The sequence below is a fragment of the Penicillium canariense genome (assembly GCF_028826845.1).
Source record: "Penicillium canariense strain IBT 26290 chromosome Unknown utg000002l_segment0_segment0, whole genome shotgun sequence".
Classification (NCBI taxonomy): Eukaryota; Fungi; Ascomycota; class Eurotiomycetes; order Eurotiales; family Aspergillaceae; genus Penicillium; species Penicillium canariense.
Genome location: NW_026622729.1, coordinates 2,589,349 through 2,616,300, shown reverse-complemented (window position 1 = coordinate 2,616,300; position 26,952 = coordinate 2,589,349). Strand labels below are relative to the sequence as shown.

The 26,952-nt window shown below is 52.4% G+C and overlaps 11 protein-coding genes across 11 annotated transcripts; 4 read left to right on the top strand and 7 right to left on the bottom strand.

Moving 5' to 3' along the window:
* Positions 1–5: 5 nt before the first annotated feature.
* On the bottom strand, positions 6–2,186 carry N7482_004148 (DUF726 domain protein; the record flags this gene model as incomplete). The annotated part of the gene is made up of 1 exon (XM_056686273.1): positions 6–2,186. One exon carries the CDS (start codon positions 2,184–2,186, stop codon positions 6–8), a length of 2,181 nt encoding a protein of 726 aa, XP_056545015.1.
* A 1,592-nt stretch (positions 2,187–3,778) lies between these two features.
* Positions 3,779–5,211, bottom strand: N7482_004147 (uncharacterized protein; the record flags this gene model as incomplete). Its single annotated transcript, XM_056686272.1, has 5 exons — positions 3,779–4,095; positions 4,164–4,596; positions 4,657–4,678; positions 4,738–4,991; positions 5,056–5,211. The coding sequence occupies 5 exons, from the start codon at positions 5,209–5,211 to the stop codon at positions 3,779–3,781; spliced, it is 1,182 nt and encodes a 393-aa protein (XP_056545014.1).
* A 942-nt stretch (positions 5,212–6,153) lies between these two features.
* Positions 6,154–7,435, bottom strand: N7482_004146 (uncharacterized protein; the record flags this gene model as incomplete). The annotated part of the gene is made up of 4 exons (XM_056686271.1): positions 6,154–6,580; positions 6,637–6,757; positions 6,812–7,187; positions 7,244–7,435. 4 exons carry the CDS (start codon positions 7,433–7,435, stop codon positions 6,154–6,156), a joined length of 1,116 nt encoding a protein of 371 aa, XP_056545013.1.
* A 903-nt stretch (positions 7,436–8,338) lies between these two features.
* Positions 8,339–10,001, top strand: N7482_004145 (putative MFS transporter; the record flags this gene model as incomplete). The annotated part of the gene is made up of 3 exons (XM_056686270.1): positions 8,339–8,649; positions 8,713–9,410; positions 9,478–10,001. The coding sequence occupies 3 exons, from the start codon at positions 8,339–8,341 to the stop codon at positions 9,999–10,001; spliced, it is 1,533 nt and encodes a 510-aa protein (XP_056545012.1).
* Positions 10,002–10,256: 255 nt separating this feature from the next.
* Positions 10,257–10,829, bottom strand: N7482_004144 (Asp-tRNA(Asn)/Glu-tRNA(Gln) amidotransferase subunit GatC; the record flags this gene model as incomplete). Its single annotated transcript, XM_056686269.1, has 1 exon — positions 10,257–10,829. One exon carries the CDS (start codon positions 10,827–10,829, stop codon positions 10,257–10,259), a length of 573 nt encoding a protein of 190 aa, XP_056545011.1.
* Positions 10,830–10,851: 22 nt separating this feature from the next.
* On the top strand, positions 10,852–12,279 carry sec17 (alpha-soluble NSF attachment protein SEC17; the record flags this gene model as incomplete). Its single annotated transcript, XM_056686268.1, has 5 exons — positions 10,852–11,121; positions 11,226–11,388; positions 11,438–11,744; positions 11,808–11,982; positions 12,040–12,279. 5 exons carry the CDS (start codon positions 10,852–10,854, stop codon positions 12,277–12,279), a joined length of 1,155 nt encoding a protein of 384 aa, XP_056545010.1.
* A 420-nt stretch (positions 12,280–12,699) lies between these two features.
* N7482_004142 (small subunit rRNA maturation protein TSR1) lies at positions 12,700–15,168 on the bottom strand (the record flags this gene model as incomplete). Its single annotated transcript, XM_056686267.1, has 2 exons — positions 12,700–15,005; positions 15,063–15,168. The coding sequence occupies 2 exons, from the start codon at positions 15,166–15,168 to the stop codon at positions 12,700–12,702; spliced, it is 2,412 nt and encodes an 803-aa protein (XP_056545009.1).
* Positions 15,169–15,460: 292 nt separating this feature from the next.
* Positions 15,461–17,135, top strand: N7482_004141 (WDR46/Utp7 family protein; the record flags this gene model as incomplete). The annotated part of the gene is made up of 2 exons (XM_056686266.1): positions 15,461–16,093; positions 16,161–17,135. The coding sequence occupies 2 exons, from the start codon at positions 15,461–15,463 to the stop codon at positions 17,133–17,135; spliced, it is 1,608 nt and encodes a 535-aa protein (XP_056545008.1).
* Positions 17,136–17,420: 285 nt separating this feature from the next.
* N7482_004140 (urease accessory protein UreG) lies at positions 17,421–18,339 on the bottom strand (the record flags this gene model as incomplete). The annotated part of the gene is made up of 2 exons (XM_056686265.1): positions 17,421–18,060; positions 18,164–18,339. The coding sequence occupies 2 exons, from the start codon at positions 18,337–18,339 to the stop codon at positions 17,421–17,423; spliced, it is 816 nt and encodes a 271-aa protein (XP_056545007.1).
* A 1,097-nt stretch (positions 18,340–19,436) lies between these two features.
* On the bottom strand, positions 19,437–21,933 carry N7482_004139 (LIM domain-binding protein; the record flags this gene model as incomplete). Its single annotated transcript, XM_056686264.1, has 4 exons — positions 19,437–20,216; positions 20,278–20,565; positions 20,629–21,623; positions 21,669–21,933. 4 exons carry the CDS (start codon positions 21,931–21,933, stop codon positions 19,437–19,439), a joined length of 2,328 nt encoding a protein of 775 aa, XP_056545006.1.
* A 1,950-nt stretch (positions 21,934–23,883) lies between these two features.
* Positions 23,884–26,745, top strand: N7482_004138 (ATP-binding protein; the record flags this gene model as incomplete). The annotated part of the gene is made up of 1 exon (XM_056686263.1): positions 23,884–26,745. The coding sequence occupies one exon, from the start codon at positions 23,884–23,886 to the stop codon at positions 26,743–26,745; it is 2,862 nt and encodes a 953-aa protein (XP_056545005.1).
* Between the last annotated feature and the right edge of the window lie 207 nt (positions 26,746–26,952).

The window sequence follows — 26,952 nt, the reverse complement described above, 5'->3', positions numbered from 1 at the left end:
GACATCTAGAGAGCTGAATGTTTTCCTGGCTGATCAGGCAAAGGCGACGCATACTCATCATCATCTAGGTCCAGCATTTGAATCCGATGATGCGTCATATACTCCTCAGTCTGCGTCTGCACCTGCTTCTGCATCCGTTCTTCTTCTCCAAACCCTTCCTGGCCATTGAGTTTCTCAAGCGCAGCAGGATCGTCCTTCTTCACCCCCGCTTCACGTTCGTTGCGAAGCCGCTCTTCTTCTTGCTTTTTGTCTTCGGCCGCCAAGGCAGCCTCCTCAAGCTCCACTTCGTGCTTATCGATATCTTGCAGCCCAATGGACGTGAGGATATTTCCCAGAAGATACTGGTATCGAAGGTGGCCGCTGATGGTCTCACTGACGTTGAGATTCTCAACACCTGGAACCCCTTCAACAGGCTGCAGCCCTGCAACACCAAGCTGGAGGCTGCTTGTCCGATAGAGAAAGGCGAGCACAGAATCGTTCTCCGAGAAGACATTGACAACCCGTCCGCTCACCACATTACGGATACGGCGCCAATCCTCAATATCAGATGGGGTTGGCGATCCCATAAGAATGACGGATTCGACGAGGCCGTAAGCACCTCTCCGGCAGAGGCTCTGCAGACAAGAGAAAATCAAGCGAGAGCCCAGGGAGTACCCGATGAGAGTGACAGGCCGCTCGCCCTGGGCCTTGTTAATCAAAGCATCTGCCAGAACTTTACCGGCCTTATCGGCTCGGGATTTGGCAACGCTGAACGGATTGTCGACGACACTGGCGATATTTATAAGACCAAGCGGCAGCATCACTGCGCTCATGACCGACGAGAAAATGGTTCGAGCCAGGACTTCCCGTCCAGCCATAGACCACGCTGCACTGGTGACGAGGGCAGAGATTGCGTTGCCAAGGTTCAGTAGAGATTCGGTTTCCCAGCGCAGGGCGAACACCTCCGACTCAGACCCAAGGACACGCCATGGAACCACAAAGTTCGACTCCTCCTTCACCCACCCGGTGACACCAATAGTGACACGAAGTCGGTGGTCCTGTTGAGCAGCCTCGCTTTCTTTCTCGGTCTTCTGCTTTGGTGATCCTCGAATTGGAATGAATGCGAAGTCCTCTACCTCGCGTGCATATTTATCCATCATGCGACCAGTCATTCGTCCGCCATAAGCACCGAAGAGGCTACCGACCACCACACTACTACCGGCCAGGACACCCAAATACCCAGCTGCGGCAGTAGCACCGAGTCCTAGACCGCCCATGACAGTTCCAATCCCAGCGGCTATGAACGGAGCCGCAAGGCCACCTGTGATACCAATCAGAGCAGCGCCGGCAACCGATGCAATGCCGACCTTCCATTTCCTGGAATTATCCTTCTTTTTCTCTGGTGGTTTGTTTTCCGGTTCTTGGGAGAGGGCCAATGCAGTGTCCAATAACCCACGGGCCACTTTGACCTCGTCCTCATTCAGCACCTTTATGTCAATCTCCAGGCTGGATGAGACATGCAGCAGCAAAACTCGAGAGTAGGCACTGTAGTGCTCTAAGCTGAGCAGCAACAATAAAAGCGAATGCAGAATGAGCAGCCGTGTGGCTTTCGGGAGCTGGAGTAGTGGCGTCTCAATGGGATGATAAATCTGGCGCAATTTCTCCATTCTCTCCTTATCCTCATTCAATGGGAGGTCGTCGGAATTAGCAACATCTGAGCTGTGTTGTTCCTGGTCCTCATCATCCTTATTAACGACTCGGCCAATTCGCAACAGCACCGCGTCTCTCCAGTCTTCGAAATGCGAGAGGGTCCTCCGTTTAGCACGAGCTTTAGCTGCTGCTGCGGTGGCGTTTCTACCCGGGCCAGATTGTCGTCGCTGTTTACCCCTCTCTCCCGAGGCAGAGTTTGGAATGGATCCATCCTGCGGTGTAGCAGGTAATGGCGGTGCTGCTTCGTCTCTTTCAAGAGTTGGACTTCGATTTGGAGACCATTCATTTGTAGTAGGCGTATCAGGGGTTTCGAACACCTCGATAATCGCAATCCGCATTGATTCTGCGATCTCCGCTACCAACACTGTGAGATCGGCTCGCTGCGACCGGTCCAGGATTGACGTCAGATCTTGACCGCGCTCACTAACTGCGGCGGGTGCATTGGACTGCTTGGATTCGAAGAGCGCTGCATGTTTCTCTTTGAGGTTTTTGAACATTGGTGCTGAATGAAAAAGGACTGATGCATGAACAGAGCTTTTTGGTTCGCAATGATTGTGAGCGGTAAGTTGAGACGCGAATGGGGGCCAGGCAACTTCGCTCGGGGTGTGCTACAAAACAGCGGCCTCAGGCATCAAGGATCTCATGCCGCAAACAGCATGGGATATTTCTCCAGCAGAGTGAATATACATTGCAATATAGGTGGATATAGAGATGATTGGCAGACCTGATCGATGCCAATTTTTTCTTGTGTTTTGTAAGTGCTACTTTAGCGAGTTAGCCCTAATCGTTCGTGTCACAAGAATTACCTCTCAGCAATGATAAGAAAGGTAATCAGTCAATTTACGGCCTCCTCAAATCGGCCTAGGCCCATTTAGGGCCGTAAGCATGATCACATATACGGGATATTTGGATCATAGTATACTGGCTACCTTCAGCAGCGACTGTGCAACGAGACTGTCTACGTCTGTCACCGAGGTTCTCAACCCCCCCAGACCTAGTTGCACATAAGCCATGAGACATGCGCAAACCAAGGAGATGAAACCAGAGAGACTCTAGCGACCGAAAGTACCTTCCGGGTCACTCAGCCTCGCCTAGCTTCAGAGGAAGTAGTAATTGATGTAATGCGGAATCCAAATGAACGGAAAGCCATGGCGTGCAATGTGATTGTGGAATGGAAAGTTTTGAAGGGAACACACGGCGAGTTGACCGTTGGCTCGATATCAAAGAGTAGGGTCCAGGCAAGTAGAGTATCCAGTGCTTCTTGCTGGAAGCCCCCCTTGTCCGAGATAATTCTAAAGTCAAAAAGGCTCAGGGAGATACCATATCATCTGTCATAAAGAAAAGGACGGCTCGCCCCTGTTGCAGTAAGATCACAGTCTTTGTTCTACCCGCGTCGCCGGGCAAGCGCCCCGAGTGTCGGGCCTCGCAACCTGGCGTTAGAATAAACTTGGAGACGTCGTCCAAATAAGAGCGCCAAAAGGTCGGTTTGGACGGCATCGCAATGAAACTCTAGTGTAGAAAACGGCTTATAGTCGCTGAATGTTCATTTCCCCCGAAGCGCATTGTAAATCCTTTTATCAGGTGATAAATGAGAAATTTCTGCCCGTACAGTTCGATGGAAGTTTAGAGAAACAGTGCCGATATTGAAATAATGGTACAGTAGGTCGAGAACCGTTCCCGACTGCGGCCCCACAAATCTCCGTGAACCCCATTGTTAAGCTGGATATGTGGAGTCTGTCAGGGTGCACAGGGCATCCGTTCGCCCCACCTGCGGCTGAATAATGTCCTTGTGTTGAAGGTTCGCGCTAAGCGAAATTGACGTGAGTGTTGAAGGGCTTGTTTTGGAGTTATCAAGACTTCATCTCAACTCGCCTCTATTCTGGACTGAAGTTTTGAGGGGTGTAACATTGCTTGTTCAGCCTCTTCTGAAGGTGCTCCTTCAGGGCGAATAGATATCTTGTCTAGAAGGGTGTGGACTAACTATCTTCCATTTATCAAATTTTGGACGTTAACTGAGATCAAAGAATAGATTGCTTGAATGCGAATTCACGCCATATACCCCGCTAACGTTTGTGTATGAACGTCGGTCTTAGGGGCGCACCCTTGTTTCTAGCACCGATTCGTTGCCCCTGGCAGAGCTCCAAATCTGTATCAGTTCCAGACCCACTATATCGAAAAGACTCTTCCACTGTGATACGGTCCGTTCCAGTCCTGCTGTATGGAGCCACATGAGGATATCCATTTCTGCAGCCCGAAGCTCACAGCCTGTATCAGGTAGAACGTAGTCGTCAATTAATAGGGTAGAGTACTTGGGATCCATCGCTTCAACAACACGGGACAGAATCTGAACGCTCTTGGCATCAGACCAGTTATGCAACACGTCGCGAAGAAAATAGATCCGGGATCCTATATATGTTAGTAAGGGATGTTGATCTCGCCGTGTCGTTGACGTGGACAGTGACTAGCCATCCTACCTTTGACCGGCTGAGGTGTAAAAAAGTCATACTCCATCGCTTCAACTCCTTCAGGTAGTTTCTCAATCCGCTTCAGCGTCAAAGGAAGATCTTGCAATATGAAACGCCCTGGGATGTCGGGGTGCCTTTCTTTGAATCGCGCAATCTCCTGCCCAGGTCCCCCCCCAACATCCACCATGAGAGTCGCTCCAGGCGCCTTAGAAGCATCGAGTACCTTCTCCGCTGCTGGGTAAATATCAAACCATTGTGGCATATTATCCACACGTCGTGCAGCCATGTAGTCATCAAACGCTTGCTTCTGCTCTGCGTTCTTCTCTAGCAGCCCAAAAATTACATCGGTCCCGTGGGCATATTTGAACAAGGTAACAGCATTGGGTTCGTCGACAAATTGTTGGATTCCGGGACCGCGCATGTACTCGACCAATTTGCCGCCCTGTTCGCATTAGTAATTGAATACACACGAGTTTGGCGGTCTAAAAGGATTTAATCTCACCATACCAAAATCTAAATCAAAGCTGGACGCGTCTTAGCGGTAGTTTGCAGGGAATTTCTTCATTTGGAATTAAGCACTTACTGGTGCTTCTCTGCTGCGATAGATCCAGGTAGAATTTTGAATCGAGTCCACTCATTGGCAGCATAGAGTTGATTGCCAACTTCATCACAAAGACCAACAGCTGTCAGTATGCGTATGATTCTGATCGTTAGGAGAAGATCCGATTGTGTCTCGCTGGCAATCTCTTCGGCCGATACGGGCCGACCACCCTTTGCGACGATGACATGAAGGAATCGGTTCTCAATAGCGACACGGATTGAGATATTTTGCATAATCTGCGCAACCAAGGGTGTCAGGTCTCGGCCGGTTCAGAGCTGCTGTTATCGTCCTTCGGCTTACCTGGAAATTAAGCCGCGATGTTGTCTCTAGAGGTGTCTCTGCAGCTAGCTGTAGTTCACGAATCGCTCTGAGAAGATCTGCATGGCAACCTATGTTTCCCGCGGCCTCCTCAGCTGCAAGGCCCTGGACCTTAGCCAGCACTTCTAAGACGGACATTCTGGATACGAAAGCGCACTAGATAGCAGATTGAGAGTTTTTGCGAATCAATGAAAGAAAAGAAGAGGGATGGGCCCCCAAAACTGACAAGGATACTCAGGTGAGCTCAGGGGCGGGGACGCTAAGGGGGAGAATAGATGTATCAGATCCACTTGCAAACTAAGCTACGCAGTGAAGTGAAATCCTTCGCGGTGTCTGTCCCCTGGAGAGCGCCAGTCTAGCTGAGTCAAGTTGTTCTACTAACTTGATATGACGCAGCTAATCAAGAACCCTGTGAGGCAAACTGAATCTGTCCTGCAGTTAGTGCGCGGGTCAATGCAACCTCGATTCCAACCAGGCGCTAAACTACACTAATCACGCGAAATTTAAAATCGGACGGGGAAAGTCCGCCCTTGCATTGGGGTTATAAGCCACATTGTGAGCTAACTTGGTCACACGCAGCCTACTGCAGGAGAGGTGCGGTACTTTCGTTCCCAGGGGCAGCAACGAGCGGTGTCAATCTCGCGGGCTATATCTATTAGTGGTACCAGAGGGAGAGACATTTGCGTAGGCTGGCTTCCTTCACTTTCTTATCACACCACCATGCATGTCCTTGTATGTCAAGATTTTTGTGACGGGATATCATTGGGAGAGGCTGCTATGTGGCCGCATGGATCATGAAACTAAGAACAAGCAATTATCCGTGATAATTTACTAGCTGTACAGATGCATTGTCGGTGACTGTCATTTCAATCCAGTGCTTATACTACAGTAGCAGATGCAATGCTCGTTTCAGCATTATTCTGAGAATGCTATTGAACGTAGCAAAAAGAATATTCCGCGTTGACAGCCCTAATATGTATGAACCATGATGCACTATTTCCCCGGATCCGGTGCGAACGTCTTTTCCAATCATAAAAACTCCTTTATTATGTCAGTAACCCCTATCTATCTCGACTGGCTTTAGCAGCGCTCTGAAATTACGCTCGTGTCTTTAGTGACCAAAATATGATGTCCTGTATTTGTAGGCGTTTCTCCACGTAGAGCATGTTCGGCATCGTGAATTGCATCCGTATGAGCAGAGTTTTGTGCGGCCCAGGTTCCCGAAGGCTGTTCACTCAATTGCACCCAGGACTCTCGCTTGTTTCGACTTCCGTCACTATAGCCCCCAGTGTTGCTGCGATTCTTGGAAGAGTAGCCAGTTGCGCTCTTGATATCTTGTGTGAAGCGAACGAAAAACGGTCGTAGGACGGGGATTGATCCGAAGATAAGGATGAACCACATTTCGGTAAGAACCCAAGTGTTGAGTTGGTAGATTGCATAGGTGAGGTCTTCGACATTGGTTATCGAGGCAATGGCAATGGTTTTGTTGATCCCTGCTATACCAGCTCTATCAACGAGTTAGGTACCTCTTTGGTAGGTTAGAAACGCATGCTTAGGACTGACATCAAACCGCCTCCCATAAGGAGACACAATCCAATCTTGGTAGACAACTTCATTAACTGCAGTCTGCCAATGATGTACACGGGATAGGCAGCCAAGAAGAAGTCGGAGGCTGCTCCAATGCCTAAAAAGAAATTAGACGCTTAATCCTATCCAAGTTCAGCGGGACTTCACGTACTACCCTGAACGAATCCAACTTTGGAGCAGATATCGATCATATCACATCTCCCGGGAAGGTCGATATCCCATAGTTTCTCGGTCGGGGTGCATTGTTTGAAGATTAAGATTATCTCAATAAAATTGATAAGTGCCTGGATTCCCCCCACGCCGTAGAGGATATATCTGCTCTTGCTCATGGTTCTGTTTTGGATTGATATGAGGAATGCGATGACGGCGATCCTGGCAATGACCAAATCAATAATGGCGATTACTTGAGCGATCCAGCTCCACAGATTTGTTTTGACAATGTTATCATATGAGAGAAGATTCTGATGATTACCGAGCCCATAATGGGTGCTCACTGTCATCGTGCATTGTGCTGCCAAAGCGAGAGTCTAGCAAGGTCAGGCCGGATTCACACCGAATTTGAGTACAGGGAAGAGCCACTTACGAAAGCCAAAATCACCCACACGAAGTCCCATCGTAACCCGAATATACCGGAAGAAAGCTGGCCTTGCGGGCAGACTGAAGCAGTTTTGGCTCGTAAGATAATCAAAATAAACGCCAGACTCATCTCTGCCCAGGTCACCCCTAGAATCAAGGGGCCTTTCCCACCATAGGCGGCACTCGGAGACGGCATCATGGCTGCGTGACAGAAGCCCTAGGCAAGAGGTTGGGAAGCATGGGTATTTTATCATAAGCCCGCATCAACTGAAGTAGGTAAATATATGTTGTTGGGCTCTTTCAATGGCCATGATCGGTGAAAAACAACCTTGTAGGGCCTCGTTCAACCCTCCCAAGAATTAACCCTTGGGAACGCAGCCCGTGCTGAGCTAAGGACGCCTCACGGCCTTTTGTTCCTAACATTCCAGGGCATCATGCAGCTTTGTGTTACAGTTTCCATATGCGCACTTAGCAACGCAGATCTGTGGAACAAGCCATCCGATACATCACGTCCCCACCCGAGTCTAAAGGCAAGACCCGCTGCCCTTCGCCCAGTCAATCTCCCTCGCGCACCCTAACTGGGTGCAGCCCAGCTGGGGTGGCTGGCTTCTAGCGAACCCAGTTATCACAGAGATGGTACTTTCTGAAGGCAGGGGGTTGCCAGCCACTTCGTCTAATCTTGTTTACCGGATAGTCGCTTTCACCCTACAACGCATGAGAAGTCGTCATTGATCAACAAAAGGCTGCGAGACGTCTCACATCTCGGAAACATGGACCTCTTTTGCTATTGCAATCCGTGCGAACATCGATGCAACGTCCACATGGAGCGGAGATAAATCGATAGCTGACGTGCCTCTAGATAACCATCGAGCTGTTAAGAGGCATCCTAGGGCCAAATTTACCGACCGATTCCGGACGCCACGTCTAATGCCTTAGCTCCGAGTTAACCTGGACTGGAGGTATTTGTACTCCTAGCCTCCCAATGTCATAGGGTGTTTGTACGATTGCTATGCATTAGAATTTAAAAATCCGGCTACTTGCAGTTGCCTAGTCACTTTTTTTTTTCTTTCGCTTTGCATTTCACGCTCGCTGATCTCCCATGATGACTTCCCAGTTGATCGAGCCAGATGAACAACTGCCCGTTCATCTGGATGCCGCCAAGATTGACGAAGAAATGGAAGCGCTCAGGGGATATGTCATTGACCCCAGTCGCTATCCTGATAATGCTTGCAAACTGAAAACAAGCGCCAATGGTCGCTATGTCCTCATTCCACAGCCATTGGACACGCCCAATGACCCCTTGAACTGGAGTAATGGCAGAAAGTGGTTGATCGTGGCAATCATTGCCTATATCGCCCTCCTAGCGGACTACACGGGTGGAACGGCCATCATCACGGTCATCCCTCAGTCAATGTAAGCAACAAAAGTCTACCCAAGGCTTTGTCTACTATTATTGTCATTAATATACAAACATAGGCAATGGGGGTTATCCCAAGCAACAGTTCAAAAGGCTGTTGTAGGTAATCTCTTTACGATCGGTGCCTGTGGACTGTTTGTTGTCCCATTAGCCGGATACTTTGGTCGCTGGCCAGTCACTCTTGTCTTCCAATGCGCTATGCTAGGAACGTGCATTTGGTCAGCGGCAGCTACAAGCTTTCGCTCGTATCTAGCAGCACGCATCATCAATGGCTTCTTCTGCAGTGTCGGCCAAGGTGGAGCCCTAATGTGGATCAAAGACCTATTTTTCTTTCATCAACATCCTCAGGTAATCAACTATATCGAGTCCTCTATCATCCTCAGTCCCTATTTGGGTCCATTGATCACCTCGTTCATCGTGTCCGATATGAACTGGCGATGGGCATTCTGGGTATGCACGATGCTTGCTGCGATTGGGTTAATTCTAGTCTTCTTCTTGGATGAAACTTTGCTCGACCGAAGAAATCCACCTTCGTCTCGTGGATCATATATCGCGCGGCTGATCGGAATCCGACAGGCCCAAACTCCATCGAAGGACTTTGTTCAGTGTATGGCACGCCCGGTTGTCGCTATCACCAAGATTCCTGTCCTGACTATTCTCATCTACTACTTTTTGAATTTTGCCTGGGTCATTGGAGTGAACACTACCATTGGCATCTGGCTGACCAACATTTACCAGTTCTCGACAAGAGGAATCGGTAAGTTCCTATCTCAACCTACGTCAGAGTCAGGTTGGAAAGAAGCTTTGAATTGACATTGAAATAGGCTATTTCTATATTTTTGGTATCGTTGGCTGCTTGCTCGGCTGGTTCGCAGGCCACTTTCTGCATGACGCAATCGGACGATACTATATAAAGCGTCACTCCGGCCGCCTTGACCCTGAAGCCCGACTGATCATAACGTATCCAGCGACCCTAATATGCTGCCTCAGTCTGATTGTCCTGGGCCTCGCCTTCGAGAGGCACTGGCACTACATGGTGATTGCAGTATTCGCTGCGGCACAATGTGTCGGGGCTATGATCATCACGACCGCCATTAATGCTTACCTATTGGACTGCTATCCTGAAGGGGCAGGCGAGGTTGGCGCGTGGGTTACGGCCAGTCGCAATTGGGCCGGTTTCATGGCGACGTATATCCAAATCGATTGGGTGATGCGCATCGGGCCTGCCAAGGCACTTGGTATCCAGGCTGCGATCACATTGGCGTCGTTGTTTTTCATGGTGTTTTTGCAGATGTATGGAAAGCGGATGAGACAGTGGCAGGGACGGATGGTATTTGGCAAGAAATGATGAAGTGGCCAAAGTATCATACTCGTGTCAACTAGGATATAATGTGACATATGGCTACTATGACTGACGCACATGGAGTGACGAACACAGAATCCAAAAAGGCATCCATTTGAACGCCGGGTCAATAGAAGCAGGAGGCAGCGAAACGGCTGCCCGGGGTATAGCACAATAAAGTACATCATATAAAACAAGCCGCATAGTGTCGTCGGGAGAACAACACGCGGCTCGGAATCTCAGCGACAGGGACCAACGCGATCAGGAGGTTTGACGGCTGCTCGTCTCAACCACGAAGTATGGCCCCTTCGTCTTGATTGCGGAGCCCAGGGCATTCCCATCCCAGGTGGTCCCGTCGGGGCGATCGTTCTTCGCACTGGGCACGCGCTGAACTCTCCGTCGCCGCCCACTAACATGCTCTTTTGAGAATGCATCTTTGAGCCGGTCAAGGCCAATTGTCGTCTCCTTCACAGCAGCTGCGCTTTCATCCCGAATACTGCGCAGTGGCTCAATACCTGTTGTATCAACACCTTGGATTTCTTTAACGAAATGGATTTGTGACTCGAGAGTCCGTAGCATTGACTGCTCTTCCTCCGGGCTGGCTGGTTGGGGTAGAGCTGACAGACGGAGAAGATGGCGCAGCTGTTTCGGAGTGATTGATGGCTCGGATTGCTCTGCAGCTTGATCGGGGATCAGGGACCGGACAGACCAGCTTGGCTCGGCGAGCATCGATTCGAGGGCGTGGCTCTGACATTTGGAGGAGTAGCGACGCAGGAAACGAGGATTGCGGGTGAGCGACTGCGACAGCCGGCTGCCTGCACGGAAAGACGCCATGATCATAGTATCGTAACAGGCTATGGGCATGAATCCATCGCGGTTCGAGGGATTTGCGATCAAAAAAACTGCCTCCTTGGTTGTCGCGGCGCGGAAGACGTCAGAAGCCAAGAAGCAAAGCTGCGGGCGCAAAAGCGACACCGCCTCGGACCCGCCGATTGATGCTCTCATCAACACCGACCCACCTGCTCGAACTCCCCTCCATCTGCAAACCACTCTGGTTTGTTCTCTGCAGATAATCACAAACCCTTCGCCCATCATGGCCCAAGACCCCCGTGCTCTCCTTCAAAAAGTGAGCTCACTCTCTCTTCCTCCCCCGGCCTTGTTCTGCCTTTAGCTAGGTAATGACGAAAGCCCGGCATAGCTAACCATGCCTCGCCCCTCGCGAGCAACTAGGCCGATAAAGCGCTCTCCGGCGCCTCGGGTGGCTTCAGCTGGTTTGGTGGACGCTCGGAGAAGTACGAGAATGCCGCCGATTTGTATACCCAGGCTGCAAATGCCTTTCGAGTACAGAAGATGAGTGAGGCACCCGACGCCACCACCCTCGCTGGCTTACATGGTTTTGGTCTTTGTCGCTGACATTCATGTGTTTTTTAATCGCTCAATAGACAAGGAAGCCGGTCAAGCCTTTGAGAAAGCAGCCTCCGTTCAAACCAAAAGCCTCAACGAGCCCGACGACGCCGCCAACACTCTCCAGGAAGCCTTCAAGGTCTACCGCAAGTCGGACCCGGAGGATGCGGCCCGTGTGCTGACCAGTGCCATCAACCATTATGTACTACGCGGAAATCTCCGCCGCGCGGCGACGCAGCAGCAGTACCTGGCAGAGCTGTATGAGGTCGAACTCGGTGATATGAAGAAGGCCCTGGAGGCATACGAGAAGGCGGCGGAGTGGTTCGAGGGCGACAATGCCGAGGCGTATGCACCCCCTGCTCCCTTACCTCGGACGACCCATAGGACTAACGATCGTCCCTCATTCAGCCTTGCGAATAAGCACTTCCTCAAAGTGGCCGACCTGGCTGCCCTGGAAGCGGACTATTACAAGTCTATCACCCACTACGAGCGCATTGCCCGTCAGGCTATCACTAACAACCTCATGAGGTGGTCAGTGAAAGACTACTTCTTAAAGGGCGGAATTTGTCATCTTGCCACAAAGGTATGCTGTGCTTAGTTTGGTGTTCGGTATGCATTCAGGTCCCTAATGCCTCTTCAGGACCTGGTTGAGACGGGCCGAGCCCTTGAAACCTACCGCGACATCGATCCTTCCTTCACTTCGACTCGGGAGCACCAACTCCTGGTTGACTTGCTCCAGGCTGTGGAATCTGGTGACCAAGAAGGGTTTGCCGACAAGCTCTTCCAGTTCGACCAGCTCAGCAAGCTGGATAAGTGGAAGACCACCCTTCTGCTGCGGATCAAGAACAGTATCGAAGAGGCGGAGGAGGACTTTTCGTAGACGGTGCTTGGATTTATTTTCTCCCCTTGATTCCCCCCGCCTGTGCTGTACAAGGAATATCTCGTATTTTGAATGTATGTTTTCAGTTTCTTGCGTGATCTGCTCTTTTCTTTGGCATGACTTGCAAGCTGGGAAATGAATGGAGGCCTTTGGTGATTATCTGCGAATCAAAATGGTCCCGGCGATGCGCACTGGAGTAGATGACCAGTGCATCTTGAAATAAAGGTAAAGAGGTCTATGGTATTATGAAGACGGAAGAGAAATCGTAATTCATTATGAAAATGTCTCAAAGTCTATATACTTTTGGGGGTGTATCAAGACGCCAACCCTACAGATCTAGGAATTCAGGCAATCGGTTCTCATCGACTCATGCATTCAAATACCATCGCACCCATCCGCCTAATACAAAGCGTGCCATGTTTACGCAAGCTCCTCCAGGGCCCTCGCCCGACGAGGGAAGACACGCTTGTACAGACTAATGCCTATAGAATCCTGCGGATTGATCTTGGCATCGAAGGTAGCCTTGAAGTAACCGTGAGTACCCAGGCTCTCCTTGACGTATCCACTGCGGCCACGGCGGGTCCAGAGCTGCAGTGCCTTAAACCATTGGACATCCTCCGAGTTGAAGAACATATACCGAACAGTGACGACCTTCTTGTGGATCTTGTACGGATGACCCGTGAGGATAGCACGCTTGGCAACCACACGCTTGGGGTCTGGCGCGACAACAGTGCCGGTACCAATAAGCTCCAAACGGTCCATAGCCAGCGGCTCCTGCTTCGCATCTGCCGAGTCGAGGATCTCCGGGTCTTCCTCCGCTTGCTTGGTCTTGAAGACGAGTACCGGAACAGCGCCCCAGGTCATAGGTCCAATCCAGGTGGCCATGGCGCTGCGGCCTGGGTGAAGGAAGCGATCGTACTTGTGGACATTGTTCGGGGTGTTGTCGCTGGCGGAGAAGACAGGGTTGACAACCATGCGACGAGCGCCGATCTGCACGATGACCTCCTCCTTGGACTTGAGAGGCTGCTCCACGCTGGAGCTCAGAGTCAAGTTGATATTGACCACGGTGTGCTTGTGCTCGTGACGTAGGAGCGAGAACAGGGAGAAAGGCTGGGCTTTGTGGCGGAGCGAGGCAGGAACTGCACGGAGATGCACGTCTACACGGATTCCGGGGTTGACACCGCCAACAAGAGCTTCGCGAAGGATGCGATTCTTGGTGCCCTTGTAATCACCAAACTGCAGGAGTCGCCGCCAGTCCTCGGGCTCGTATGGGCGGTCTTCAGATGTCTCCCAGGGACTGATCTTCATGTTCTTCAGGCCACGGAAGCGAATCAAGCGCTCTCTAGCAAGCACATTGGGGTGTAGCTCAATTTCATCGGGGAACTCGAGATCCTCCTCCGCTTCATTTCGCCGGCTCATTCGGTACTCCTCCAGCTCTTGGGCCTCGTCCTCTGGAGACGGGTCAAGGAACATCTCGGACTGAGGGTATTCGGAGGGGCCGCCCTCGGTCATGGCATCTTCCTTGTCTGCGAAGAAGCCATCTTCGGGCGCGCCGGTGACATCCATTTCCATATCTTCATCGTCATCCTCGTCGACCAAATCCGAACCAGAGTCCGAGACATCGTCGAGGTACCAAGCAGACTGGTACTCCGAGGTCCCCTTGGGCAGCCGCTTGGGCTTGGAGGGGATGTGCGCGTCGTCATCGGAGAAGTAGTGGTGGTCATCGAGCAGAACACCCTTCCGTTCGGTATCGGCCATAGAAACCACATCGTCATCCACCATCTCGATTTCCTCTGGCGCTACAATTGCCATGTCATCCTGGTCCGCGCTGGGAACCTCTAGAGTCTGTGTAGCGTCAGTGGCATCGACATTCATCGCATCATCACGCTTGTTTTTAGTCGTGGCCAAGGGGGCCGCAGTGATGGAGTCGATCTGGAAGTCACCCCAGCCAGGAATATGCGCAATACGGTCGGCCTTCAAGCCCTTTCCACGGACAACACCAGTGATAATAACATCGTCCACCACCTCCGAGCTAGCATTAGGCCACTGAACATTCTCAATAAACATCCAGCTGCGCTCATCACGCCAACGGATACCCTTGGGGGTTGCGGTACAGAGAGACCGAATGGCATTAGAGCACTCCTGTCGGGAATCGAGGGACATGACTTTCTCGACGGTGGGGAAGAAGTGGTTGATAAAAGACTTCAGAGAAGACGCCACCTGGGGCCGCTTCTTGGCGGGGTTCACCTGGTCGAGCCCCTGGACCATAGTCACAACGTTGGAGATACCCTGGCTCTCGATGGAGCGCAGCAGCAGCTCGCCTTCCTCCTCAACATCGACCTCGGCTGACAAGACCAGCACCACAAAGTCGGCCATGCGGCAGACATCCAGAGCATTGACCAGGTCGAATTTGGAAGTGATATAGTTGAGGCTCTGGCGGAATCGGTCAACACGCACCCGATGAGGTCCCTCGGCTGGAACCTCGCTAGTAATATCCACACTTTCGTTCAGTGCCTGGATAGCGGCGACGGCATCGACATTGGCGGAGAGCGGAACGATGGCGACATGACGGGGAGCCCCATTCTGTCCGGTGAATACGCTGGTAGCCTGAGCCTTCTCTTGGTGCTTCAATTGCTGCCTCTGGCGGGCTTGGTTGCGGCGATCGAGTTTCGACTTCAGCTGTTGGTGGGGGGTTTTACGACTGCCCCGCTCTGTCTCGACTTTGCCTGCCAGGGTGTTAGTCTATGAAAATCGAAATCCTGCATTCTCCATAGCTTCCTTACCCTTGGCCTGCTCTTTCAAAGCACTCTTAGAAGCATGCTTGCTCTTGTAAGGCTTCTGAGAAACCTTCGTGGTAGAACGGTGGTGGTGCACCTGGGTGGGCGCCATATTGGCACTAGACCCTTTGAAGCGAAATGGTAACGAGTCCAGGTTGGAAGGACAATAAGAGCCTATCTACCAGCTCAGTCTTAATTAACCCAAGAAGACAACAAGCAAGGTGGAAGGTTCGATCTGCTAGACAAGAAAATAAAAAAGCCGATAAGAAAACAAAATTCGGCAGTGGAGGATAAGCGAGCGGTGAGCGCAAATCTTGGCGCAATTTTTCTGCTCGGCTTTTCCTCCGCGGTTTCGACCTTTTTATTTTTAAGCAAGTGGACAAACGCCCAAAATACTCGCGAATATGGCAGATTCAGCCTCGAACCAGGCTGGTGTCACGGCCGAAGACCGCGCTGCGAAACAGAGACTTGCTGAAGCTCAGAAGGCTTACGGCCGTGGCAAAGCAAACTCGACCAAAAATATCCGCGACAAGAAGATCCGCGGGACCCTCAAGGCGCAGGAAGCTAAGCACAAAGAAGCGATCTTGCAGGCCAAGGATGCAGAGATCTTGCTTGAGCACGGAGCCGGTTTTATTGAGCCCGAAGGTGAGCTTGAAAGGACATACAAGGTCCGACAGGATGAGATCAAGGACAGCGTTGGATTGGAGACAGCGAAGAAAGGCTTTGAGCTACGGCTGACCGACGCTGGACCCTACCGCGCCGATTATACGCGGAATGGACGCAATCTTCTGCTAGCGGGCCGAAAGGGACATCTTGCGACGATGGACTGGCGCGATGGCAAGCTGGGCTGCGAGCTTCAGCTGGGCGAGACAATCCGAGATGCGCGCTGGTTGCATAATAGCCAGTTTTTTGCGGTTGCGCAGAAGAAATATGTCTACATCTACGATCACAATGGAGTTGAGCTTCACTGCCTGAAGAAGCATCTGGAGCCTCTCTTCCTTGAATTCCTGCCCTACCATTTCCTGCTAACCAGCGCTGTGAGTTCACCTTGTTTGTTCACCCATTCGCTATCAGAGACAGATCTAACATAATTCCTCATTTTAGACCATGGCCGGCTTCATCAAATACACCGATACCTCGACTGGTCAGCTGGTGACCGAGTTGCCGACCAAGCTCGGACGCCCAACCGCTCTTGCACAAAACCCCCACAACGCCATCCTCCACTGCGGACACCAGAATGGAGCTGTTACATTATGGTCGCCCAATTCACAAACCTCGCTCGTGAAGGCGCTTGTGCACCGTGGACCCGTGCGGTCTATGGCCATTGACCGCCTGGGCCGCTACATGGTATCGACAGGCCAGGATCAGAGGATGAACATCTGGGATATCCGCATGTTCCGAGAAGTGCACTCATACTCGTGCTTTCAGCCCGGCGCCTCCGTATCGATCAGTGACCGCAACCTCACTGCCGTCGGCTGGGGCACGCAAGTCAGCGTGTGGCGGGGTCTGTTCGATGCCGCCCAGGCAGACCAAGGCAAAGTTCAGAGCCCGTACATGGCCTGGGGTGGTGACGGCCAGCGCATCGAAAACCTCCGGTGGTGCCCGTACGAAGATGTGCTGGGTGTGGGCCACGACCAAGGCTTTGCCAGCCTGCTCGTCCCCGGCGCTGGTGAGCCTAACTTCGATTCCCTGGAAGCCAACCCGTACGAGAACGTCCGGCAGCGCCAGGAGGCCGAGGTGCACGCCCTGCTCCACAAGCTGAAGCCGGATATGATCTCGCTGGACCCCAATGTGATCGGTAAGCTGGACACAATCAACAACCAGAAGGTCCAGGAGTCTCGCGATCTGGACAAGAAGCCCGAAGACCCGATCGAGAAGCTCAAGAACCGCGGGCGTGGCCGCAACAGTGCTCTGCGCAACTATATCCGCAAGAAGGGCCGCACCAATGTCATCGACGAGAAGAGACTCAAGGCCGAGGCGTTGCACAAGGAACGCATGGCGCGCAACAAGGACAAGCTTCGGCAGGAGCGGCAGGATCTGGGACCTGCGCTGGCTCGGTTCGCAAAGAAGGATTCTTGATCGTGCTTCTGTTTTGCTTGTTTCGCTTGTTGTCAAGCATCCAGATACCCAGCCGCGGCTTTTGTGAGATCATTGGCGGACTTCGCCGGCTGCTGCATTTCAGGCGTTGGAGGGAAAATTTTCACCATATCGCGTTTTTTTTGGTATAGAATCTTTACTTACGGACCGGAAAAGCAAGTGTCTTTGCAATGTATCATCAGCTATGTGTTAATGGCATCAAAAATGAATCCAAGCCTCTCAATCAGGGCTCCCATTCATCATCATCTCATCATCTTTTCTCATCATCTATTCATCCACACTCCCCGATCCCCGCTGCGCACCCTCCTTCCACCGCTTTAAGCTCTCTTCATACGCACCACTACCCTTCCACGCACTAATAATCAAGTTAACAATATGCTCCATGCCATTCCCATGCTTTACAACCGCAAAGACAGTGGGCCCGCCCTCTCGCATCTTCGCCGCATCCCGCTCCATCACCTTTAGATCAGCGCCAACCGCCTCGGCCAGGTCGATCTTGTTGACAACCAGGAGGTCCGAGCCCGTGATGCCCGGCCCACCCTTGCGCGGCACCTTGTCGCCGCCGGCAACATCAATCACGTAGATAATGAAGTCGGCCAGCTCGCGAGAGTAGTTGGCGGCCAGGTTGTCGCCGCCGGATTCAATGAGGAGGAGGTCAGTTTGGAACTGGCGCTGCAGAGTTTGCAGGGCGAGCAGGTTGGCGCTGATGTCTTCGCGGACGGCGGCGTGCGGGCAGCCACCGGTTTCGATAGCGCGAATGCGCGAAGGGGCGAGGGCTTTGTGGCGGGTGAGGAATTCAGCGTCTTCTCGGGTAAAGATGTCATTGGTCACGGCGGCAATGTTATACTCGTCGCGCAGGGCATGGCACAGAGCCAGCATGAGGGCTGTCTTGCCGGATCCCACAGGTCTGGTGGAGTTGGTTGTGTCAGAGCGGGCCGATATTCGACGTACTTTCCAGGTGGGCTAAAGCACAGTGATAGAGCAGTCTGGGGGGTTCAAAGATAACATACCCTCCAATGCCGACGGTAAAAGCACGATCCTTCCAGTCGCGGCCCTCGATCAGCGGCATCTCGCGGTTGGCGTACGAGCCTGGGCCGTCCAGGATCTCGTGGGAGTGGCCGTGGCCATTGAAGGGATCTTCGTGCGAGTGGCCAACGCCGCCGTCGTGGGAGTGAGAGTGAGCCATTGTGTCAATATTGCGTCTGTCGTCTGAACGGAGTTCGGTAATAGCTTGGAGGGGTATTGCGAGAGGGTGTCAGTGGTGTGTAGCCGCGGAATGCAAGGAGGGGCAGTTCAAAGCAAGGGCGTGGCGGGGAAGACGATAACAACGTACGCCGAGAGCTTCGCAGGATCCACCAGCGTGGCCGATGCCGAACGGAGCTCGCCGGTTCAGCAACCTCAATCTCCGTCTGGAAGGCAACGTATAGACCCACAATACTTCGACGGTATAGATCAGATAGAACCAGGGAAATATACAAAAATACGAGCTACGACATTGGCACAGGGTAAAAGAGAGAAGTGCTGGTATGTATGGATTCGTCAAAATAGCGGCAAAAAGATGAGCCCCGAGGAAAACAAGAATCATCAAGAATCTCCAAGCCAACCAGGGTCCAAAGGACCCCCCAGATGCACGCAGACGCAGTTCCAGGAAACACAAAGCCCGACGCCAGTGCAATCGCCAAGACGGATATCAAGGATTCAGTTCATCCAAAAATCAAAACAGACAGACCATCAACAGTCAAATCAACAGCAAAAGGAAACAATAGGAGGGGAAACGCCCTCAAAACAGATAAATCCAATAATTCGTCAAAATCCCGGGCATGGCAAAGCCGTTCAAGACTCGGAAACAAAGATCACAGAAGAGTAGATAAATAAAGAAGAAAAGCATGCAAAGTCAGGCGATGCGTCCCGAGCCATACCAAAGAAACGCTGAAAGGGAAATAAGAGTACATTAGGACCGGAGATGATCAAAGCCGATGAGGAGGGACACCCACGGATCTGCCACATGAATAACACGCTGGGAGAGGACGTGTCGGGTAGGCGAAATGCTGTGGGCCGTGAATTAGCTCCATCAACGGCCGGTTTATCGTCAGAGTACCGAAAGCCATAGGAGAAAATCCTTGGATATAACAATCAAGGGATCCCAAGATAAAATAGACAAAAAATTTGCAGATGGCGAAGAGGAATCCCTCGCCCAGATATCCCATCGTACGCCAATGCTCCGCCTCTTGAAATGTGTGAAAATGAGAACAAAGAGCATAGAAATCCAAAGGTCGCTTCCCATTAGGCCGCGGCACCCTTCTGTCGTTTGGGCACTCGCGGACTGGCCTTGACCTTACCGGCGCCTTGGGTGCCAGTGCCATTGACCTCGCCCCCTGCACCGCCGTCCTCGGACTCCATCTTGACGGTGCTTGCACGGCGGCGCTTGCTACCACCGACAATAGGACTATTGTTCACACCCACTGGAGAGGGTTGAACAGAACCCTGCATGCCTGGGGGCCCAGCAAGCTGGCTTTGGGCAGGGCTTGCATGTGCCGAAACGGTCAGATGGGGTGAGCCCTGAGCTCCGGGTAGGCCGAGATGAGCCATAGCCGGGGACGCAAACTGCGAAGGACCGTTCATGCCAGGATTCCGCACGTTGGGAACTTGTTGCATGCCAGGATTCATCGGGGGGGCAAATCCAGCGTTAGGGTTCTGGATCTGAAGAGACCCGACAAGGGTGCGGAGGGCTTCGGGGGGAGAAAATTGTGGGTTCTGCTGCGAGAATTGGAACAGCATTTGCATCTGCGAGATGGTTTCGGCCACTTCCAGGAATCCCATGACTGGGGTCGGAACACCATTGGAAGTCACCATAGACTCTGGCAGCGATATTTGCGGGCTTTGCTTCTGCGCCCGCTTCGCGGCGTTCTTCGAGACCTTGGGGCTCTGCTTCTGCTCAGACGCCTCCAACGAATGGAGGAGGCTTCGGGGAATAAACTCATTATGGCTGGTGACGGTGATATCGAGCATCTCAAGTTTATTACCCATATCGAAATGAGCGCGTAATTGACCGTGGGTGAAGAGCTGCAAGAAAAATGATCAGTCTCAATTCAATGATGATCCTCAACCACGAGAAGACCCATACCTGGCAGTCATTAGTGAACCAATAGATGAATGAAGTCCGCTGGCTTTCAACAATGTGGCCTCCGTTAGGCATATCCCGTTCCCGGGCACCTTCCACGACCATTTGGATCTGACGGATGCCACTAGTATACTGTGTGAGATAATACCGGGCTAATGCCGGGGTCGAAATTTCGAACTGTTTGGACCCAACCTGAGGGTTCCAGACGCCCTGTCGCAAGACACCGCCGGGGGCGTAGAATCGGTCAACAAAGGATTGCCAGTACATAAGGTCCTGTGCCTCACCACGACTCTGAAAAAGGAGATTAGCCTGGACGTTCAAAGGCAAATGACATTGAAAAGCAAGTCTCCATACCTGGAATCCACTTAGGTGCTCCGCATACGCATGCAGGCAGAGAATTGTGGTACCTTGACGGGCCAATCGTTGCTGCATCATCAAAGCAGCATTCTGCTGCTGCTGAGCCTTCAACTGAGCCTCCTGGATAGTCATTGGCTGTTGATTAGGCTGACCAGCTTGCGGACCCTGCTGGCCCTGTCCACCCTGCTGGGGCTGGCCTTGGGGGCCGGGCTGCCCAGGCTGTTGTCCTGGTTGCGATGTTTGAGGCAATTGCTGTGGCTGGGGGTTTGGAGTAGCCTGAGCTTGCTGTGGTCCATGTTGTTGTTGGGGTTGACTGGAAGGGGGTTGCGGTGTGTGGTTCGGTTGGGGGGTACCACTTTGCGGCGGTGGGCCATGCTGGGACTGAGGAGTCGTACCCTGGGGCTCGTGCATGTTCGGAGGCTGCGCCGAGCCACGCTGGGGAGTATGCTGCCCACCCTGCCCATTATTCGCCTGAGCCTGCTGCTGAGCCTGGTGTGCTTGCGCTTGCTGGAGAGCGAAGAGCTGCTGCTGCTGTTGCTGCTGCTGCTGCTGCTGTTGCTGTTGCTGTTGCTGTTGCTGCTGCTGTTGCTGCTGCTGTTGTTGCTGCTGCTGCTGCTGCTGGAGATTCTGGGGCTGGCCATGGGGCATCTGTTGCTGAAGATGCATCATCGCGTTGACTGGCCGCATTCCACCAGGGTTCCCTTGCATGGCAGCCAGCTGAGCCGCATTTAGGCCCTGGGTACCGTTAGGTAATGATACAGGATGACCATGCTGCTGTTGCTGCTGTGCCGCCTGTTGCTGCTGTTGCTGCTGTTGCTGTTGGATCATCATACGCTGCCGAAGGAATTGTTGGTGTTGCTGTTGCTGATGGAGTAACTGCGGGTTGTTCGCGACTGGATTGGGAATATGAGAGTCAGCATGCGCCCAAAGGAGAGTATAACGGCCAGGATTTCGCGAGAGGTAGAGTATGTATGCATGCCGGTAGTGACCGACTACACGCGTTCACACCCAGGACAGGGAAATGTTGAAAGACTCACAGTTTTGCTGGAAGGCCTGCTGCTGAAACATATGCGCCTGCGCTGGATTCAGATGAGAGAGAGCGTGGGCATTTGGCACGGGGCCCGTGGTCCCAGCACCCGGAGGCATTGCACCCATCATTGGGCCCGCCTGGCTCACTTGAGGTCCTCCTGGTGCCGAAACTCCAGGGTGCATTTGTTGCACCATCCCAGGCCCAGGGTGTCCAGCGTTCGGATGTTGAGCAGCCATTGGGTGGTGGCCGGGGGGAAGGCCGTGCGGCGGCATGCCTTGATGGGCAGGAAACGATTGCGCCATCATCATTGTTACCAGATTGAAGTCACCGCAGACGGGGGACTTTGAAGATGAGGAACCGCGACCGCGACGAGAAGGCGACCGAGGGATCGGGGGTCGATGGAACAGGCGCGTCTGCGATGGGAAGACAGACCGCTTTTAGCGTTCGGGGCGGAGGCCAAGACGAGGCGGTTCTGGGATCCAGCAGACGCGAAAGGCCGGAGCATCGATTCGTACCTGAGGCTAGTCGTTCAACCACTTCGCCTCAATGCAGGCCTCGATTATCCTGCAGGCCGTCAGTGGGTGAAGTGGTGAGGTGGTGGGGAGTGGTTGATAAGAGGGTTAGGGTCGGGTTAGGTGAGTTGGGGGGGAGAGACGGGAAAAGAGACGGGGCAGGTTCAGGTAATAGGGAGGCGTGGAGGGGCTGGGCCGCTGCCGATGGAAGGGTGGAGCAGGAACAGAAATATAGGATGGGAAGAGACTCACAACTCTCACTAATTCCCACGCCCAGGAAGTCGAAGTGTCAAAGGGGACAGGGACTGTTGCGATCGCCCATACGGTCAGGGAATGAGGATGATCACCTGGTGGGAGCGAAGAGGGAACTGAGGACGGAGGATCCGGCTCCGAGGGTGGAGGATGTAACCGAGCGGGCAACGCGATACGCAGATCGAAGGGAGCCGGTCGAGCCACCCAGTGATGATAGAAGATGAATGTGATGAAGAGGCAAGTCTTATTCTTTCCGATTGAAATGGCCCTTTCGTCCCTTTTTCTTTTCTCCTGAGGCAGATTTTTGCGCGCTTTTCCCAGCAATTCCAAACCTGCCGCGCTAATCCAAATGTGGGGGTCACGTGTGGGCTGTGTATTTCAGCTTTTTTTTTTTTCTTTCTGGTCTTTTGCCTTTTGCCTTCCTATGCTCCTCACCACCAGCAACTGTTGGCCTCGGGAATACCTTGGCTCCTCTAAAATGACTAGAGGATGCCAATGCTGTTTTACAATGCCATGGTCTCGCCACTAACACAGTCAGGTCACTATACGCAAATGTTCCAAATGGTGAGTCCGAATTGTGCTTTTTTTCCCCCCGGTTCAAGGATGACAATCCTTCTTTACTTCTTTACCTACCAAATCGACCATGACGAGAGAGTTCGGACCTTCCCCCCGGTTGGTCTGCTACTTGCCAGTATATTTTGTCTGAGAACCACTTTATCTTCCAACTTTTGCTTGGATGTTTGCATTGCGTGAGACGCGGGCTGACCGAGCTTTTTGCTTATAGGATTCAATCAACATCGTCCGCACCTTGACATAGTCATAACTGATACGTTGTTTCCGTTTTTCAATAGACACAAATTAATCGATATACTTACATATGTCATGATCTTTTCGTCTGTAACTTTTTGTATTGTTCTGGCGTAGCTTTCAGGGCGTATGCGATCCACAAACTTTATTGTAATCCCGGTTGAAGATCCTTCCTAGCGCTTGTCGCCGTTGCTTTGACTTGACGGGCATCCTGGGGCCAACAATAGATTGCTTGAATGCTAACCAAGTTCTAACAGTCTTGGCCACAGAAAGAAGCGAATCCTTTGCCTTTCGAAGCGATATCTCCATAGATTGGGGGCATCAAAAACATGTGACAGATCACATATGACCTAGAGGGTGAGATGACGGTGTCGAGCTTGATCTATTACTTTGTCCTGCTTAGAAAAAAGAAGCATAGACACAAGCTTGTTTATATGATTGAAAGCTATGTGGTGAGTGATCAAAACTATATAGCGAGTTGAGAGCAATAGTGCTGTCGAATGGAATGTACGTCAGGCTTTCCGCCCGGGCGTTTGGCATTCATCACGTGACATGCTATTTCTCCCGCGGAGACAGCGAGGCCGTCCGCACGTCTTGCACGACCGATGTGACCTTTTGCTCTCCGTGACATTGCCCCGGATGTATCCGTCAATGCCACAGGTATGGCGGTCCATTGCACGCCCATGTCGCATCGTCGCTCGTCGTCGCCATCCTGCCCCTGCACGACACTTCCACTTGTCACGCCAATGGCGCTCGATGCCATCCAATGATCCCCATAAGGGATCTACGCCATCTTCCGACTTAGGAGATGTTGTGGACAACTGTCAATCACCCTCTGCCAACGATTTCCTGGCGAATACTGGCTCTCAGGCAACTACTGTCGAACAGACCGGCAAGCCTGTCTCGAAGCCATACGGATCTGCCGTTCGTAGGGCCATGAGAAACAGACAGTCCGACCAACAACAGCAACAACAAAATGCCTCGCTGACCGCGACGCTTCCCAGCTGGTTCCAGAAGCGGAATACAGTGACCGGGAGCCCTGATGGGCATGCACAATTCCAGTCTCAGGTCGAGATCAGAGGATCGAAGTCGGACTCGAAAACGGATAGCACAACACATGGGGAGTCGGCACTTGGTGGTGGAGGAGAAGACCCTTCGACTGCAGGCGAGCCATCTGAATCAGATACCCGATATGCCGTTGCGGAAGCTTCATGGGATGAATTGCGTGCCTCAGTCAAGGCGGGTCTGCGACTGCCACCTTCGCAATACGCGGGGGAACCACAGGCCAAAAAATCGCATCTGGTTCTTCAATATCCTGGAAATGATGGTATCCTGTTCTTGAATGCGGTGGTTCAGCGACTTGCGCACGAGCTGAATGCTGATCTCATTACCCTCAATGCCCAGGATATTGCTCAACTTCTCAGCGAGCAAGATTTTGCAGAGGCTGGTGCGACCTCCTCGATCCGCTCTCTCGGTTACGAAGTCCACAGACCTCCTGTCATGGCCTGGCCTGAACCCAACGAGGGCGAAGGAGAGGGGGACGAGGATATTGCTGAAATTGGAGGCGCCCAGGGCTTGCGCCCTGAAGTGAGCACCCCTCGTTTCATCACAATCGAGGCCACTAGAGATTCCGGTGATATCCCGCTACCTAATTGGCTAGGGCTGAAGTCGCTTGTGGCGTCTATCAATGGTCAGTCGGACCAGGATCCAGGCATGTCGCGAGGCTCTAGCCAGCGCCTAGAGGCGCGATGGGTTCGCCTTCTGAATGAGATTCTTTCTTCGCCAAATCAATCAATTCAAGCGATCCCTCAGGTAACAGAGGAGACTTCTGCACCTGAGACAGATGCGAGCAAAACCATTTTGTCGCTAGATACCATTGTCCATATACAAGATTATCGCGATATTCAGAGCTCAAGAGAAGGCGCTAGAGTTATTGCGCTCCTACAAAAGGTCATCCAAGATCGGCGAAGTGCAGGTTCGAGGTTACTGCTTGTGGGCAGTACGTCTCAGGAGCTTCACCATTCCCCTTCCCTGGATGGCTCAAAAATACTGCAAAATGTCTTTGATGACAACTTCTCCAAGACTTTGATGATCACCCCAGCTATGGAATCCAAAACTGTCGAGCAGACGTTTGCGGAGGACCAAAAGAGCCGAACAATGGATATCAATATCCGTCACCTACAAAACATGCTACGCTATCGGATCAATGAGACATCGTCTGTGAAGGATGACATATTTGGCGACCGTGCTTGGCCGCTAGATGCGCTCACTATCAAGCAATCTGGTATCAGGGATCGTTTTTGGTCCTACAACCAGGTGCACTGGGTTGCAACCCTTGCCCTTGGCAGCGCAGAGTCCAACGAGCCTCTCAGTTTTGAACATATTAGACGTGGCATTGAGCTCATGGATCGAGGAGATCGAGTCACAAGCGATTGGTTGCATGAAAAGTCACCCAAGCAGGCGGGATCTAGCAAGGGGCAGAGCCGAGAGCAACTCCTGGCCTCTCTGCGTAAGACTTGCAATGCCCATGAGAAGAAATTGCTCAACGGCGTTGTCGATGCAAAAAGCCTCCGCACCACTTTCGCTGACGTGCATGTTCCGCCTGAGACTGTTGACGCTCTCAAAACTTTGACTTCGCTGTCTCTTATTCGCCCGGAAGCTTTCACCTATGGTGTCTTGGCTACCGACAAGATCCCCGGCCTCCTGCTTTATGGACCTCCTGGTACCGGTAAGACGCTTCTGGCCAAGGCTGTTGCGCGTGAGAGTGGAGCGACCGTGCTCGAGGTGAGCGGATCCGAAGTGTATGACATGTACGTCGGTGAAGGAGAGAAAAATGTGAAGGCCATCTTCACGTTGGCGAAGAAGTTGAGCCCGTGTGTTGTTTTCATCGACGAGGCAGATGCCATCTTCTGCTCGCGCACCGGTGCTAGCAACCGCACCTCTCACCGCGAACTCATCAATCAGTTCCTGCGCGAATGGGATGGAATGAACGATATGTCTGCATTCATCATGGTGGCCACCAATCGGCCTTTTGATTTGGATGATGCCGTTCTGCGCCGTCTCCCTCGCAGACTGCTTGTGGACCTTCCGACCGAGGAGGACCGTCTCGCTATTTTGAAGATCCACCTGAAGGGCGAACAGCTCGAACCCTCGGTCGATCTAGTCGACCTGGCCCGGCGTACCCCGTTGTACTCCGGCTCTGACCTGAAGAACTTGTCAGTGGCTGCGGCATTGGCGTGCGTACGCGAGGAAAACCAAGCCGCGGCCCAGCATCAGGGCGCGGAGCCTTATAAATATCCAGCCCGTCGCACTCTTACCATAGCCCACTTCGAGCGTGGAATGGAGGAAATCAGTGCCTCTATTAGCGAAGACATGTCCTCTCTGGCCGCTATTCGAAAGTTCGACGAACAATATGGCGATCGCAAGGGTCGGCGTAAGAAGAGTCCCGGGTGGGGCTTCATTTCTCCAGCCACAGAAGACTCTACGACTGACACCGCGCGTGTCCGAACATGATTCCCCCGAGTTGGATCTGGTCTTTAGGGGGTGACCACGGCATCCGGCAGTTTCTTTGTTTCCCCTTCTGTAATGCTAGTGATACGATAGACCTGTACCAATATCTGCAAGAGTAAATACTATAACCTGCGTGCTTGTCTTTTATGCCTCAGGGACCTATCCCTCAGTCCGTCTAGCTTTCTGTTCTATTTCTCTATCTTAGCTTCA